Source organism: Macaca thibetana, chromosome X (assembly GCF_024542745.1).
Source record: "Macaca thibetana thibetana isolate TM-01 chromosome X, ASM2454274v1, whole genome shotgun sequence".
NCBI lineage: Eukaryota > Metazoa > Chordata > Mammalia > Primates > Cercopithecidae > Macaca > Macaca thibetana.
Window position 1 is genome coordinate 69,029,638 of NC_065598.1, and position 17,864 is coordinate 69,047,501.

At 39.8% G+C, this 17,864-nt stretch overlaps 1 protein-coding gene across 4 annotated transcripts in view; it reads right to left on the bottom strand.

Annotated features, from left to right (window-relative positions):
- HDAC8 (histone deacetylase 8) overlaps positions 1–14,368 on the bottom strand; it is a 241,139-nt gene extending 226,771 nt beyond the window's left edge. Inside the window, exons 1-5 of one of the 4 annotated variants that reach the window (XM_050776377.1) lie at positions 13,907–14,367; positions 13,316–13,368; positions 10,282–10,412; positions 9,424–9,565; positions 9,114–9,331 (exon numbers count right to left, since the gene is read on the bottom strand). In XM_050776377.1, the coding sequence (XP_050632334.1) occupies positions 9,292–9,331; positions 9,424–9,565; positions 10,282–10,412; positions 13,316–13,368; positions 13,907–14,131 (591 nt within the window). In that variant the 5' untranslated portion in view covers positions 14,132–14,367 and the 3' untranslated portion in view covers positions 9,114–9,291. Of the gene's footprint in view, positions 1–9,113; positions 9,332–9,423; positions 9,566–10,281; positions 10,413–13,315; positions 13,369–13,906 lie in introns of those variants that run through there. The other 3 variants (XM_050776375.1, XM_050776378.1, XM_050776376.1) reach the window with 3 other exon arrangements.
- Positions 14,369–17,864: the final 3,496 nt, after the last annotated feature.

The window sequence follows — 17,864 nt, forward strand, 5'->3', positions numbered from 1 at the left end:
TCTCACAGGACCCATATAACAATAATACAATTTGTAAAAACCAAGATATTCAGGCAACAACTAGCATGATGAATAGAATAGTACCTCAATCTCAATACTAACATTGTATGTGGCCTAAATGCTCCACTTAAAGATACAGAATGGCAGAACGGATAAGAATTCACCAACCGAGTTTCTGCTATCTTCAGGAGACTCACCTAACACATAAGGACTTACATAAATTGAAGGTAAAGGGGTGGAAAAAGATATTCCATGCAAATGAACACCAAAAGCAAGCAAGAGTAGCTATTCTTATATCAGACAAAACAAACTTTAAAGCAACAGCAGTTAGAAAAGACAAAGAGGGACATTATATAATGATAAAAGGACTAGTCCAACAGGAAAATATCACAATTCTAAATATGTACATTGGAGCTCCCAAATTTATAAAACAATTACTATTAGACCTAAGAAACGAGATAGACAGCAACACAATTATAGTGGGGGACTGTAATACTCTACTGACAGCACTAGACAGGTCATCCAGACAGAAAGTCAACAAAGAAACAATGGACTTAAACTATACCCTAGAACAAACGGACTTAACAGATATTTATAGAACATTCTACCCAACAACTACAGAATATACATTCTATTCATCAGCACATGGAACATTCTCCAAGACAGACCATATGATAGGCCACAAAACAAGTCTCACTTAAGAAAATCTTTAACAAGTCTCGATTTAAAAAATCAAAATTATATCAAGTACTCTCTCAGACCACAGTAGAATAAAATTGGAAATAAACTCCAAAAGGAACCCTCAAAACCATGCAAACACATGGAAAGTAAATAGCCTGCTCCTAAATGAACATTAGGTCAACAACGAAATCAAGATAAAAATTAAAAAATTCTTTGAACAGAACGATAATAGTGACACAACCTATCAAAACTTCTGGGATACAGCAAAAGCAGTGCTAAAAGGTAATGCCTCTTAGCAAATTCATTAAATGCCTACATTAAAAAGTCTGAAAGAGCACGAATAGACAATCCAAGGGCACACTTCATGGAACTGGAGAAACAAGAACAATCCAAACCCAAACCCAGCAGAAGAAAAGAAATAACCAAGATCAGAGCAGAACTAAATGAAACCGAAACAAACAAAAAAATACAAAAGATAAATGAAACAAAAAGCTGGTTCTTTTAAAATAAATACAATTGATAGACAATTAGCAAGATGAACCAAGGAAAGAAGAGAGAAGATCCAAATAAGCTCAATTAGAAATGAAATGGGAGACATTACAACTGATACCACAGAAATACAAAAGGTTATTCAAGGTTACTAAGAACACTTTTATGTGCATAAACTAGAAAACCTAGAGGAAATAGATAAATTCCTGGAAATATACAACCCTCCTACATTAAACCAGGAACATAAAGAATCTCTGAACAGACCAGTAACAATCAGCGAGATTGAAATGGTAACAACAACAACAACAAATGCCAACAAAAAAGCACCCAGGACCAGACGAATTCACAGCTGAACTCTATCAGACATTCAAAGAAGAATTGGTACCAATCCTATTGACACTATTCCAAAAGTTAGAGGAAGAGGGAATCCTCCCTAAATTATTCTATGAAGCCAATATCACCCTAATACCAAAACTAGGGAAGGACATAACACAAAAAGAAAACTACAGACCAAAATCCCTGATGAACATAGATGCAAAAACTTCAACAAGATAATAGTGAACCAAATTCAACAGGATATCAAAAGATAATTCACCATGATCAGCTGGATTTCACATTAGAGATGCAGGGATGGTTTAACATACACAAGTCAATAAGTGTGATATACCACATAAACAGAATTAAAAACAAAAATCACATGATCATCTCAATAGATGCAGAAAAAGAATTTGACAAAATTCAGCATCGCTTTATGATTAAAACCCTGAGCAAAATTGGCATAGGAGGGACATACCTTAAGGTAATAAAAGGTAATAATCTACAACAAACCCACGGCCAACATTATGCTGAACGGGGAAAAGTTGAAAGCATTCCCCCCAAGAACTGGAATAAGAAAAGGATGCCCACTTGCACCACTTCCATTCAACACAGTACTGGAAGTCCTAGTCAGAGAAATCAGACAAGAGAAAGAAATAAAGAGCATCCAAATTGGTAAAGAGTAAGTCAAACTGTCGCTCTTTGTTGATGATATGATCATATACCTAGAAAACCCTGAAGACTCACCCAAATAGCTCCTAGAACTGGCAAATGAATTCAGCAAAGTTTTAGGATACAAAATTAATGTACATAAATCAGTAGCTGTGCTATGCACCAACAGCAACAAAGCTGATAATCAAATCAATAACTCAACCCCTTTCACAATAGCTGCAGAAAAAGTAAAATACTTAAGAATATACCCAACCAAGGACATGAAAGACTTCTACAAGGAAAACTACAAAACACTGCTGAAAGAAATCATAGACAACACAAACAAATGAAAACACATTCCATGCTCATGGATGGGTAGAATCAATATTGTGAAAATGACCATAATGCCAAAAGCAATCTACAAATTCAGTGCAATTTCCATCTAAATACCACCATCATTCTTCACAAAAATAAAAAAGACAATCCTAAAATTCATATGGAACCAAAAAAGAGCCCACATAGCCAAAGCTAAGACTAAGCAAAAGGAACAAATCTGGAGGCATCACATTACGCGACTACAAACTATAAGGCCATAGTCTCCAAAACAGCATGATACTGGTACAAAAATAGGCACATAGACCAATGGAACAGAATAGAGAACCCGGAAATAAAGCCAAATGCTTACAGCCAACTCATCTTTGACAAAGCAAACAAAAACCTAAAGTGGGGAAAGGATACCCTATTCAACAAATGGTGCTGGGATAATTGGCAAGCCACATGTAGAAGAATGAAACTGGATCCTCATCTCTCACCTTATCAAAAAATCAACTCAAGATGGATCAAAGACTTAAATCTAAGACCTGAAACTATAAAAATTCTAGAAGATAACATTGGAAAAACCCTTCTAGACATTGGCTTAGGCAAAGAATTCATGACCAAAGACCCCAAAGCAAATACAACAAAAACAAAGATAAACAGATGAAACATAATTAAGCTAAAATGCCTCTGCACAGCAAAAGAAATAATCAGCAGAATTACCAAACAACCCACAGAGTGGGAGAAAATCTTCACAATCTATACATCTGACAGAGGACCAATATCCAGAATTACAAAGAACTCAAACAAATCAGCAAGAAAAAAGCAAAAAATCCCATTTAAAAGTGGGCTAAGGACATGAACAGACAATTCTCAGAAGAAGATATACCAATGGCCAACAAACATATGAAAAAATGCTCAACATCACTAGTGATCAGGAAAATGCAAATCAAAGCCACAATGTGATACTACCTCACTCCTGCAAGAATGGCCATAATCAAAAAATCAAAAAATAATAGATGTTGTTATGGATGTGGTGAAAAGGGAACACTTTTACACTGCTGGTGGGAATGTAAACTAGTACAATCACTATGGAAAACAGTGTGGAGACTCCTTAAAGAACTAAAAGTAGATCCAGCAATCCCACTACTAGGTATCCATCCAGAAAAAAAAGAAGTCATTATACGAAAAAGATACTTGCACACGCATGTTTATAGCAGCACAATTTGCAAATGCAAAAATATGGAACCAGCCCAAATGCCCATCAATCAACAAGTGGATAAAGAAAATGTGGTATATATACACCATAGAATACTACTCAACCATAAAAAGGAATGAGATAATGCATTCACAGCAACCTGCCTGGAATTGGAGACTATTACTCTAAGTGAAGTAACTCAGTAATGGAAAACCAAATGTTGTATGTTCTCACTCATGTGGAAGATAAGCTATAAGGACACAAAGGCATAAGAACAACACATTAGACTTTGGGGACTCGGGGGAAAGGATGAGGGGTGGTGAGGGATAAAAGACATTGGGTACAGTGTACACTGCTTGGGTGATGGGTGCACCAAAAGCTCAGAAACACCACTAAATAACTTACTCATGTAACCAAACACCACCTGTTCTCCAAAAGCCTATTGAAATAAAAAAAATTAAAAACTGTAAAAGGAAAATTAAATTAAAAAATAAAAAATAATACTTGGGAGAAAAAATAATTCTGCCACTATATTATTGTTATTCTAAGATAACCACTGTTATCATTCCCAATGGTCTTTCTCTCTTCATATATGTTTTACAAAGCTGTGATTACAATGTGCATGCATTTTTAAGACCTGCTTTTTTTTTTTTTTTCTGAGACAGAGTCTTACTTTGTCACCTAGGCTGGTGTGCAGTGGCACGATTTCAGTTCTCTGCAACCTCTGCCTCCTGGGTTCAAGCGATTCTCCTGCCTCAGCCTCCCAAGTAGCTGGGATTACAGGTGCCCGCCACCACGTCCAGCTAATTTTTGTATTTTTAGTAGAGACAAGGTTTCACCATGTTGGCCAGGCTGGTCTTAAACTCTTGACCTCAGGTGATCCACCTGCCTTGGCCTCCCAAAGTGCTTGGATTACAGGCATGAGCCACTGCGCCCAGCCAAGACCTGCTTTTTTATTGACACACATGAAGTATTTGTCTGAAGTTCCCTATAATCCTTATAATCATTATTTAAAATAATAGCATAAGGCTGGGCATGGTGGCACACAACCGTAATCCCAGCACTTTGGGAGGGCAAAGTGGGCTGACTGCTTGAGCCCAGGAGTTAGAGACCAGCCTGGACAACACGGCAAGACCCCATCTCTACAAAAAAAGCCAGGGTGTGTGCCTGTAGTCCCAGCTACTCAGGAGGCTGATGTGGGAGGACTGCTTGATCTTTGGGAAGCAGAGGTTGCAGTGAGCTGAGACCATGCAAATGCACTCCAGCCTGGGTGACAGAGCAAGACCCTGTCTCATAAGTAAATAATACATAAATAAATAAAAACAAAAAGCTTTTGCACAGAAGGAAAAAAGTAAAACAATAGGATAATATTCTAGGGAGTAGATTCACCATTCCTTTATTGCTAGGCATTCATGTTATTTTAGTTTTTAAAATTTTATAAATAACACTGATAAATACCTTCATGAAAATAATTTGTTTCCCATATTAAAAAAAAAAATTAGGCCACACTCCCAGAAGTAAGATTACCCGATCAAAGGGCATTACTACACATTGGCTACCAAAATGCTTTCTTCCAAACCACACTCACTAGGAAACTGAGCACCATCTTTTTCAATTCTTTTAAATATAGGCTTAAAAACTGGTGGCTCATGCCTGTAATCCCAGCACTTTGGGAGGCCGAGGCGGGAGGACATGAGGTCAGGAATTCGAGTCCAGCCTGACCAACGTGGTGAAACCCCGTCTCTACTAAAAATACAAAAATTAGCTGGGCATGGTGGCACACGCCTGTAATCCCAGTTACTAAAGAGGCTGAGGCAGGAGAATTGCTTGAACCCGGGAGGCAGGGTTGCAGTGAGCTGAGATCGCGCCACTGCACTCCAGCCTGGACAACAGAGTCGAGATTCTGTCTCAAAAAAAAAGAGCTTACCTAATGGTTTTAATTTGCATGTCTTTGATTAGTAGTGATGAACATTTTCTGATGTTTTCCAGTTGTACTTAAACTCTTTTGTAAATTGTCTATTCATGTTCTTTGTGCAGATTTCTTCTTATACATTATATTGTAAGAGTGGGTTAGATAATACAAGCCTACTACACTTTGTCATATTTATGAAACATAGGCTTTTCCAGCCTGTGTTTACATTTCATTTTAAAAATAGCCAAAAAACTTTTATTTATTTATTTATTTTTTATTATTATACTTTAAGTTCTAGGGTACATGTGGATAATGTGCAGGTTTGTTACATATGTATACTTGTGCCATGTTGGCGTGCTGCACCAAGTTGTTTTGGTTTTAAAATTTTATACAGTCAGGTTTGATCTTTTCCTTCGTGATTTTTAAAAATTGCTTTCTAAGCTTAGAAAATTCTTCCCTTTTAGAAGCTTGATAAATATCCATTCACTCTAGTTTTTTAAATTTGCTTTCTTTAATATTTAACTCTTCAATCTAGCTGTCACTCGTTTTAGTTTATTACAGTAGATGAGTGTATAATGGTATAAGCTGTCACAATACCATTCATTTACTCAACAGACCCTTCAACTCCCATGCACTTGCAATGTATCCTTTGTAATAGATTAAATTCTATATAACTGGTCTCTTTGTTGGGGGGGGGGGTGTACTATAAGCTATCTGTCTAATTTTGTACCAGTGTTTTCATTATTGTAGTTTTGGATGCTTAATATCTAATAGCATTAGTCCTTCATTACTCTTCTTTTGTAGAATATTCTTTGAGAATCATCCTTCATAAGCTTTCAAATGCAATTATTTGCTGTCTTATTCCTAAGATATAAATTTCTTACAGGTAGAATTGGTTTATTTCCTTAGACTAGACTGCCAAGAATATTGTTACTGGGCCAACTGGTATGAACATTTTTTCCCATTCTTAACACTTCCAAAGTTTTCAAAGGGGTTTGTACCAATTTCACTGTAATCCTTCCATCACCTGGATATTTTGAAATAAATTTTTTTTCAACTTGGTAGGGGAAACAATATATCTTGCTTCAATTTCTATATCTCTGCTTATTGGTGATGATAAACATACATTTGACATATAGTAGGTGCTTAATCAATGCTTGTTCAATGAATAAATGGCATGTGTGAATCTGTACATATATTTGGGGATGGGAAGTTTAAACAAATATTGTGATTATAATAGGTAAATGCTGGCTAGATGCAAGTTTGTAGCCTAAATGCCTGTAGTCCATCTACAGAGAGGTTCTAGGTATGCCAAGAACACCCTGGAGTTCAGACCTAAATTGGGGAAATCTCCAGAGACTCTCTGTAATTTATATTTATCACAGGCATGTCCGTTTCCACGCAGGAGCAGCTGAAAGATGTCTAAAACAGTTAAGGCGATATATGTGGGTATCTCCATGTCTGTGTGCAGCCCAGAAGCAGCCATGATTGGGTCAAGACAGAGTGTACTTCCTTTGGCAGCAAAACAGTAATAAGAAGCAGAGTACCGCACTGGAAAATGACCCAGGCCCTAGTAGGCTTTCTGCAGTGAATTTAATTGCATAATAAACTGGATGTGATTCATAGAAGCAAGCCTTTTCTTTGAAGCCACACTACTTTTCTTCTCAATTTGCTAAGCCCAAGAGGACCTAGAAGTCTTTCATTCAGAGAAGCTTAATTTTCTCCTTTCATTCTGTAGCTGGGAGGGGAGAGGGTCATTTTTTTTCTCCTAGCAATCATTGTCTTTATTTTGAACTTAAAAAAAAAAAAAAGGCAGGCTGGGTGCAGTGACTTTCATGTGCAGTGCCAGCACTTTGGGAGGCCAAGGTGGGAGGATCACTTGAGGCCAGGAATTTGAGACCACCCTGGGCAACACGGCAAGACCTCATCTCTACAAAAAATACAAAAATTATCCAAGTGTGGTGGCACGTGCCTATAGTCCTAGCTACCTAGAAGGCTGAGGTGGGAAGATCCCTTGAACCCAGGAGTTCGAGACTGCAGTGAGCTATGGTTGCACCACTGCACTCCATCCAGCCTTGGTGACAGAGAGAGAACCTGTCTCGAAAACACAAAACAAGAAAGAAAGAAAGAGGCCAGGTGTGGTGCATGCCTGTAATGCCAGTACCTTGGGAGGCCGAGGATAGAGGATCCCTTGAGCCTGGGAGTTCAAGATCAGCCTAGGAGTTCAAGATTGGCAACATAGGGAGACATTGTCTTTATTTAAAAAATAATCAAACAGCAACAACCAAAAAAAAGCAAGAAAAAAGCAAGCAGGCAAACAAGCAAAAGCCAACAAAAGGCAGCTTGTCTCTGTTTTTAAGACCATGTAAGACTCATTACTAAAACATTGGTTTCCTTTGCTCTGTTGCCAAACTAGTAAATTCTAGCAGTAAACTTTTTCAAGGACTTCCTTGGCCACAAAATCTGTCAATTTGATGGAAAAAATTCTGTTATTATATTAATCTGCATATGCTGAAGTTGTGCTGTGTTTTATTCTGAAAAACAAAGTGTGGTTTTCTCTTGACTCAAGAGCACCTAAGAGTATCAAGGTCACTGTTGATTGCATGAACAATTGATTTGTGAATGATGCATTGGCAATTACTACTACAGTGACTTCATTTCTCTCAGACAGAGGATTGATAAATTCAGAGTTTTAAAAAATCCTTATTCTTCAATGTGGATTAAGTACTACAGAAATATCAAGCAAAGTTCCAAATGCTGAAGAAGGCCCAGCAATCCTTCTCAGACAGACTACTGCAGTTTGACATGTTAACATAAAACACTAGAAGGTGGCTAGGCACGGTGGCTCACCCATGTAATCCCAGCACTTTGGGAGGCCGAGGCAGGCAGATCACCTGAGGTCAGGAGTTTAAGACCAGCCTAGCCAACATGGTGAAACCCCGTCTCTACAAAAATACACAAATTAGCTGGGCATGATGGTGGGTGCCTATAATCCCAGCTACTCAGGAGGCTGAGGCAGGAGAATCACTTGAACTGGGAAGGTGGAGGTTGTAGTAAGCCAAGATCGCGCCACTGCACTCCAGCCTGAGCAACAGGGCGAGACGCTGTCTCAAAAACAAAAAAACAAATAAACAAATGAACAATCCAAAGGACTTCTCCTCTAACTCCAAGAAGCACCTAGGAAGAGCCTTTTCACAAGCCCTTTGTCTTTGAGAGACATCTACCTCTGGGTTGCTACTTTCCTTAGAGGTGGCAGCATGAGCCCTCTTCTTGATTGTTCGGCCTTTTGTTTTAAACCTATTCGCATCAATTTTCCACCTTTTCAAAAATCTGTTTGCCACTTCTTTTAAGAACTAGCTCTAAAATTCACTTCCGCCAAGACTTCCATGATTAATTTCTTTCTACTGATAAGTCTCTTCAGCTCATACACATATTCTATTGGTACCATAGCTAATGTTGTTCTCTATTCTAATTTTGTTAATGTTTCTAGACTGTAAGTCCCTTGAAGACAGGGGAATTTCTAGAAAGCGGAAAAGGAATTTAGAGACTGTCTAGTTGTATCCTTTGTTCATTTTATTGATGAAGAAACTGAGGCCTAGGGAGGGTAATCAGTCCAAGTCAGTTAGGCAAGTTAGCAGAAAAACTAGGTGTAGAGCACAGGTGTCCTGACTTTGAGCAGTGTGCTTTCCACTATATTTGGTAATCTTTTTTCTATTTCACTTGGATTTCTTCAGAATGCCTTGTAAAGTGCCACATATACACACGTCTCTCTGTAAATGTCAATACAATAAGCATAAGAGTTTATATAACTGAGAAACTGACTCAAGGAAAGAGTCAGAAAACAGAAAGGTCATTTTCTTACTTCTTTGCATGATGCCAGCCTCCAGACCAGTTAATTGCTACTTTGCACATTCCGTCAATCAGGCATTGGGCAGCTGTGATTGTAGCCCCTCCTACAGCTGCTGCATAGTCAAATATCCCTTCAGTGGCTGGGCAGTCATAACCTTAGGGCAAAAATCAGAAGAAGTGGTTAAAAGACGAACTGGAAAAAGAGGAGGAATAGGTTGAGGTGTGAAAACAACCTAACCTACTAAAAGGCTACTGTGCTAATAACAGCTCCAAGTGAGACAGAAACAACTCCAATGTTGGGGATATAATTTTTTAAAAGGTTAGAGCTAGAAAGGATAAACCTTCCTGATGAACTAGTCACAGGCTATAGATAGAGAAACCAAGGTGATATGTCTTGTCAGTGGTCACACAGAGCCAGGCCTGGGACTCAGCTCTCTTGACCCTCCAGTTCAATGTTCCTCTGCTAAACCATGCTGTTTTTCTAGACTATCCTGCTGGTCACTTACAGTTTTAAAAAATGCAGCTGTTTAATGAGGGATGAGGTAGAAAAACTTAGCCAAAACATAAATCTGTATTCCAGTTAAAATATAAGGTCACAGGACAGCTAAATCACCATATATATAGCCAGACCAGATCTGAGCACTGCCAATAGGGCCTAAGCAACTGAAAGGTTTTCTTTCATCTAACCCATCATGTGGTTTTGCTCAACTCATATGGTTTGCTTGTTTAGTGAGTTATATGAGGCTAAACCAAAAGATTAAGATCGACAGTTAACACATGATTTCTTAATGAAAAAATATTTAAAAATCATACAAGTTATTAAAAAAATTAGGCTGTCCATCTCCCATCACTGCCTGGTAAATGACTTTACCTAGCCCATATTCTATGGAGTCCGGATGATCATCATCGCCCTCTTGGCTGACCTTCTGGAGATGCTGCAGATAAGCATCAGTGTGGAAGGTGGCCATCTCCTCCATGGAGGCCACTTTGGGCTTAACTATCCTAATAATAACAGAGAGAACAAAAAGAGGTGAGTGAGTCAGACCCACTGTATGCCAGAAGCTAGAAACAGAAGCCAGCAGTCTGAGAAGAAAATACAAGTCTCAACTTCTTGTTCCAATAGGCTAGAGTAATAAACACATTCTGTTCTTCCACTGCACTGTGCGGTCTTTACTGCCTCACATCTACAGTAGTGACTCTATTAATAAGGGGCAAGAGGATAGATTTTCCCTTGAGTTTATAGGTAGGTAAACAAAAGTAATTATATTCAAGTTAAACAAATAATCAGGTATCAGACAGACTTTACCCTGTGAGTTACAACTTTCAGGACAAACTAATAGGCAGGGATATTTTCATTTGAACCAGTTGCTAATTGGGCTATCTAATCCTTTCAGTTATATCTTTATTTTAATAGGCAGCTATGTTATCATGCATTTTGAATTTGGAGTCAGATTTGGAGTCAGAGAATTGGGTTCCTGTTCTAACTCTGTACTTACTAGCTCTATAACCTCAGGTAAGTTGACTGTTCCAGAGTTCAGTTTTCTTATTTTAAAATGGGGAACTTTATGGGACTTATGTGAAGATAAAAGGATAACACATACAAAAATGCGTGGTGGATAACTATCATTCTATTAACGGATAAAAAAATGGGCAACTCAAAATGTAATGTTTCTAGACTTGAACCCTCCTATCTGCCTCTGAGAGCGAGGCGAGAAGGGGCAAAATGGTTGGAACTGGGCTTCACTTGGAACCTCTCAACCTACTTCTCACAAAAAATGACAAATAGAAGTGAGTGAGGGAATAAAGGGAGCTAACCCAATAAGAGGCCTTCCCACATGTAACCTCTAGCTGCCTATTCCCCATTTCCTCTTCTTGACCCCACAGCTGCCACTACTGTTCTCTAGCCCTTGCCACTTAAAGGGTGGTCTGTAGACTAGGAGCATCAGCATCCCCCAGGTGCTTGTTAGAAATGCAGAACTTCAGACTTGCCTCAGACCTGAGTCAGAATTTGATCATTTTTAAACAAGATGATTTTTAACAAGAAGATTTTTAACATGATGATTTTGAAACAAGATAACATATTTTAAGGTGATTCATATACACATTCAAGTTGAAGGAGCCCTGACCTGGGCCACAGGGAGGCAGCAGTGGTTTTAAATGTCTGCTGAATGGGAACACAGCCATGAGTTTATGATGAATTAATATGACTATACAGGCTATTACTATCACCAAGGTAGCTGGAAGAAATCCTGTGGTTTGGACTCAAAACTGAAATACATAGCCATGACCCAAGAATTCTTGCTTCTTCTTAAAGAAGACACATCTATACCATCAGAGGTGAAAAATCTACCCATTAAAATAAAAATTTTGTAATATCTTGGATCATATTTCCCAGTCCTAAAAGCTCCCTCTTCTAGTACCCTTCCATTTATTTTGTTAAATGTTAAAAAACACTTACTGAAAGCCTCCCTATTTAACAGTAAGCAAACTGGACAGTTTTGCTTTGCTTTGATATCTTGTTCGTCATAAAATAATTTTTTGAAATGTTAAATAACTTTAATGGAAGGCATATAGTTACTATGTTAACCAAACCATATGGGTTAAAAAAATGGTTTAAAATGGGTGTGGTGGCGCGTGCCTGTAGTCCCAGCTACTCCGGAGGCAGAGGCAGGAGAATCGCTTGAACCTGGGAGGCAGAAGTTGCAGTGAGCCAAGATGGTGCCACAGCACTCCAGCCTGGGTGACAGAGCAAGACTCTGACCAAAAAAAAAAAAAAAAAAAAAAAAAAAAAGGCTTAAAAATTCCCTTAAGAAGGTACAAAATGATTTTGTTAATAATAAGAATAAAATCTGAAAGCCTATTACACTACCTTCTGGGAGATAAATGAAGCATAGCACACTAGCTGGTATGGGCACTTAGCTATTTGGCCAGAAATTGTCATAAGTAATCCTATATGTGGCAAGGTTATATTTGCTCTTACAATGGCATCAAATACAGAAATGGCAATAAACAGCAAGTTCATGTTTTTGGAAGAAACAGCTCTCTCTTGAGTTCTGGCTCAGTCTTAGCAGTTTTCTTTGGTCTTGACCTGTCTCCAGCCTCACCCATTAAAGTTTGGTGGCGGTGGTGGGTTGTCTAAAAGTCTTAGGTTGAACTCACACCCTCAAATCTGGTTTAGAATGAAACAAAATCAAAAGAAAAATGGAACACCTCCTAGCTGAACACCTTTTTGTATCAGACTGGTTTTAATACCCAAATGTACTTAAAATCTCCATAATGCACTGAACCTACCCCTGAGATACTTAACCAAGCAATTGAGCTGTATTTCTAATGAACCTTAACTGCTTCCTGCACTTTCCACCCCCCGTCCCAAGTTCTCTTTTCTCTCTCTCTCTCTCTCTCTTTTTTTTTTTTTTTTTTTTTTTTTTTTTTGAGACAGAGTTTCACTCTTGTTGCCCAGGCTGGAGTGCAATGGTGTAATCTCTGCTCACTGCAACCTCCACCTCCCGGGTTCAAGCGATTCTCCTGCCTCAGCCTCCCGAGTAGCTGGGACTACAGGTGCCTGCTATCACACCCGGCTAATTTTTTTGTATTTTTAGTAGAGACGGGGTTTTGCCATGTTGGGCAGGCTGGTCTCAAACTACTGACCTCAGGCGATCCAGCCACCTAGGCCTCCCAAAATGCTGGGATTACAGGCATGAGCCATGCTCCTGGCTCCCCAAGTTTTCTTAATTCTTCAAGAGCTTTCTTGGGATTACAGGCAGATTACAAACACTGTGAATACTCTCACAGAAAGCTAAAATAATTTTTTCAAGAGACCGTTCTCTTCCTTGCTCCACTGTGAAGCAGGATATTAAGGCTAGGAACACCTAGCTTCAGGGCTACGTTCAAGAAAGACAACTTACCTCATTTGCTTATGCAGTGCATATGCTTCAATCAAAGAATGTACCATACTGGCCTAAAAACATCAGCGGGGGGAAAAAAAAAAAAAGCAGAAATAGTCTTAAAAGTTTAATTCAGCAAAATCCCCGTCAATCTCATTATCCTGAACAAAGGAACGGATTAACTTTGTTTCAACTGGCTTCCCTTCTGTTAACAGTTACAATACACTTTAGACAATACAGATACAAAGTATCAAAATCTCTAAGGTGAAAGCTACCAGGCCTTAGGTAGGTGATGGAACACTTTCCCCCTGCAGCTTGTTTTCCCACGACTTCAGTGGTCCCCTAGGAGTGGAAACTGCGTCCTCTCCCCGCCTCCGTACCCCCTCCCCCACTCCTACCTGTCCGTTGGGCGTCCCGCAGAGACATGCTGCGGTCTCAGAAACAATGTGAGAACACTTCCTTCTGATACAGCTTTAGGTATCTGATACAGCTACTCGAAATTTCTGAAGATTTCCCCCAGCCCAGTGTCCTCTCCGCTTCCTAACGTTCTTTCGTCCACTGCCCCCACCCCCACCACAAAAGCCCATGGTCTTTCATCCTGACTTCTCTTACCCGTTTGGGGATCTTGGCCAGGGAGTCACACATACTGACATACTCGGGACTATAGATATAAACCGGGATCAGCGACTGCCCACTGTCCGCCGGTTCCTCCGGCTCCTCCATCTTCCACTTAAAACCGTTCCGCAGGTACCTTCCAGATCTGGCTTTTTTCGGACTCGGCCAGGGCTCCAGTTCCTGCTCCTCTGATCGGCCGCAGCGGTGCTCCCTGGTCAACATTCCCTCCTATTCTTGAGATCGCCGGAGACACTATCCCCACTCCCCGTCCTATTGAAGGAATAGATGGGACTTCCCAGACCAGACTCCCCTCATTTAGCGACCACAGTTCAAGAAAAAGGGTTTGGCAGATGTAAAAGTCCAAATAGCTGTCAATTAGGATCGATTGTTTTATGGCACAAATAAATAGGGTCAAAACTAACCATCCTTGTTGCCCTACGGGGCCATTTGAGATGAAGTCAGACCAGTTTCACAGCATGCTGGGAGATGTAGTTTCCAGAGGTTTGAGCAACGGAAGAGTCCGGGCTAACCACTAAAATAACCGCGATTTTGAGTTTTAGCGCTAAGACCAAAAAAAAAAAAAAAAAAAAAAGGGAGGCTGAGGCAGGAGAATGGCGTGAACCCAGGAGGCGGAGCTTGCAGTGAGCCGAGATCGAGCCACTGCACTCCAGTCTGGGCAACAGTGCAAGACTCCGTCTCAAAAAAAAAAAAAAAGTAGCCTCAACTCTTTATGAATTGTTTCAATCTGCAAACACATCTATTTCATCCATTTAACCATATAAACACAGATAGAATGTGGCCACCTAGAGCCCCCACCATCCAGTTACATCAGCTGCCTATCCTAAGGATAGGCTTTTTTTTTATTTTTATTTTCTGGTGGGGGCGCTATTTAATGGCACAAATGGTTTGAAAAGTTTACACAGTAAATTCTGTGATGCAATTTTGTAGTTCATTTCTTTTCATCATTAACTATCCATGTCCACATGAAAGTTGACAATCTCAATAATTTACTCTGGCAAATCTGATAGCACCTTCCCAAGAGACTGGCTGGTGCAGTGGAAATTGCTTGGTAGATTCCAATCGAGCAATGATGTCAAATGTAACTCCTTGAACATTAATGTGGTAGGAAGGTTGCAAGCAGTGGTGTTTGGCAACTGCAGCTCTTCTCCTTCTACCTCCTTTTGTTTCTGCAGCTTAGGGAAATATTTTAGATTTGGTGTGAGGGTCCAGTTTAAGACCATCTGAGGTGGTTTTAGAATTACCATCAGCATTTGGAGGTTCCTGGAGGCCGCTATGATCTGAAACAAGGTGGCCAGTGCTCAGGCCCTCAATTCTCGTGGCAACCTAAACTGACTTACTAACACCACTGGGACAACCCAATATCCTTACTATATTTAAAATCTGGCTTGCTTTTTAGACTTTAAACATTTATTGAAGATTGTGACATGCACATTGGATATATTATCTCATTTCATCCTTGCAACAGTCCTATAAAGGAGGTTGCAATACACCCATTTTACAGATGCAGTTTAGAGAGAGAAACAATTGTTCAAAATCACATACTTAACAAGCAGATAAGGCCGGGTGCGGTGGCTCAAGCCTGTAATCCCAGCACTTTGAGAGGCCGAGACGGGCGGATCACGAGGTCAGGAGATCGAGACCATCCTGGCTAACATGGTGAAACCCCGTCTCTAGTAAAAATACAAAAAACTAGCCGGGCGAGGTGGCGGCGCCTGTAGTCCCAGCTACTTGGGAGGCTGAGGCAGGAGAATGGCGTAAACCCGGGAGGCGGAGCTTGCAGTGAGCCGAGATCCGGCCACTGCACTCCAGCCTGGGCGACAGAGCGAGATTCCGTCTCTAAAAAAAAAATTAAAAAAACAAAATAACAAGCAGATAAGCAGGAATTCAAAATTAGGTCAGTCTGACACTGAAGCCATTTTACATTCCCGTTATTATATAAACTTGATTCCTCCAGGATGACTTTGTGTTATGATATAACTTTGTTCGCCCTCCATTTTGTATCCCTTCAATACTTATTCTGAAAATCTTGGGGGTGTTCTGGTGATGTGCTCTGTAACCAGAATGTAAGATCTTATGTTTCTTTTATTTATATCTTCCCATAGCAACTAGTTAAAAGGTCTGCAGTTGTTCATTCATCAAACATTTATCTGATATTAAGTGTACAGTACAGTTGAGGATTCAAAGATAAATTATAATGTGATCTCTGCTCTCAGGGAATTTGCATTCTTACACAGAAGATGGGGCAAATACACAAGAAACCAAAGGCAATGCAGAGTCAGACAATGAATGTAGGGTGCTTAGACTACTTAATAAATATTAAGTACTAAATAACTGGTATTTAATAAATGGTAACTAGAATTCACCTTGGTGGCATTTGAGAGCGTCTTAGAAGGTGGGTAAGATTTAGCTTGATAGGAGCCAGGAGAAGGCATGCTGACTAAAATGAACAGCATAAACAAAAACACAAAAGAGAAAAATTCTAGTCGAGTTTAGCTAAAAGGGCCAGATCATGAAGAACATTGAATACCAGGCTAAAGAGAATAGACTACATTCTGTGGGAAATGAGAAAACACATTTAGACAGAAATAGTAAGGAAAAAAGATTTCTATAGCAGCAGTGTGTAGGAAAGATTAGTTATTAAAAGGCTAGGGGCAGTTAGAGTGCCACAATGGTCCAAATAAGAAGTGATAATGATTTAAAACTAGGGTGGGGGCAATGGGAACAAAGGAGAAATAACGTACAGGATAGGTTCAACAGAACTTCTTTATTACTTGGATATTGGTGAGAGGGAGGAAGATGGCAAAGGGTTGCTGAAAACTCTTAAATGTAAACTCTGGGTAAGGAGAAGGCTAGAGGTAGCAATATAAGAAAGAGGGCAATCAGGAGGAAGAACTCATACAGTAGGACAGAATGGACATGGATTCTGATTTTAAAAGTGTTGAAAAGTGTTTCAGAAATTAATGGGTTAAACGATTGCAGTGACACACACACACACACACACACACACATTTTCCATATAAAGAGGAGAAAGCTGAAGTCATAAGAGTGGCTGATATAGCCAAGGGATGTGGCTTTCTCCACTGGGATGCCTAATAGTCATATCCAACATTTTCAAAACCAAGCTCCCAATTTCCCCATCCAAGTTCTTTCCACTCCTTTTCTATCTTTCATAGCTCAGTAAAGATACCAACATCTATTCAGTTGCCTAAGTCAGAAACCTGGGAGTTATTTGGGTTTCTTCCTTTCCTTCACCTGCAGATCCAGTCCATCAGCAATTTCCATCGGTTCTACGTCAAAGACGTGCCTTAGACACATTCACTTCTCTCACTCTGTACTTCCACCACTATAGTGTGGATACTATTATCTCTCACTTGAACTTTCTGCAGTATCTACCTGGGCTTTGCTTCCATTCTTGCTGCCCTACAATCCATTATCTTTGCAGCCAGCAGAGTGAGCCTCCAAAAATAAGTAAATCAGATCATGTCACAAAACCTACCCTACATCCTGGTGAGGACCTCTGAACTAGGAAGAAGAGTGTCATTTTTGGAAATGCCTGTGTATAAGGGTTGAGAGGAGAAAAAGATGTCAGAAAGAAGACAAGGAAGGGTCAAAGACCCCTTTTGGCCATTAGAAACTCACTGGTGCCCTATGGAGGCAGGGGAGAAAGCCAGATTGTGGGGGTTTAAGAAGTGAAGCAAACAGTTAAATGTAGCTTCCTCTTTGAAAAACTGTGATTGTGAAAGGAAGGAGTTAGTCTAACAGCCTGAGGGGACGTCAGAGCCCGGAAATTTTTTAAAGAGAAAACTGCGCATGTTTATAGACAGGAGAAGCTAGAGGACTTGACTGAAAGGTGAGATAATGATGACTGGCAACATAAGGAGAAATGGGACTTGTCCTGGGCCTTCAGGGATAGGCAGCGGAAAGAGGGCAGGAG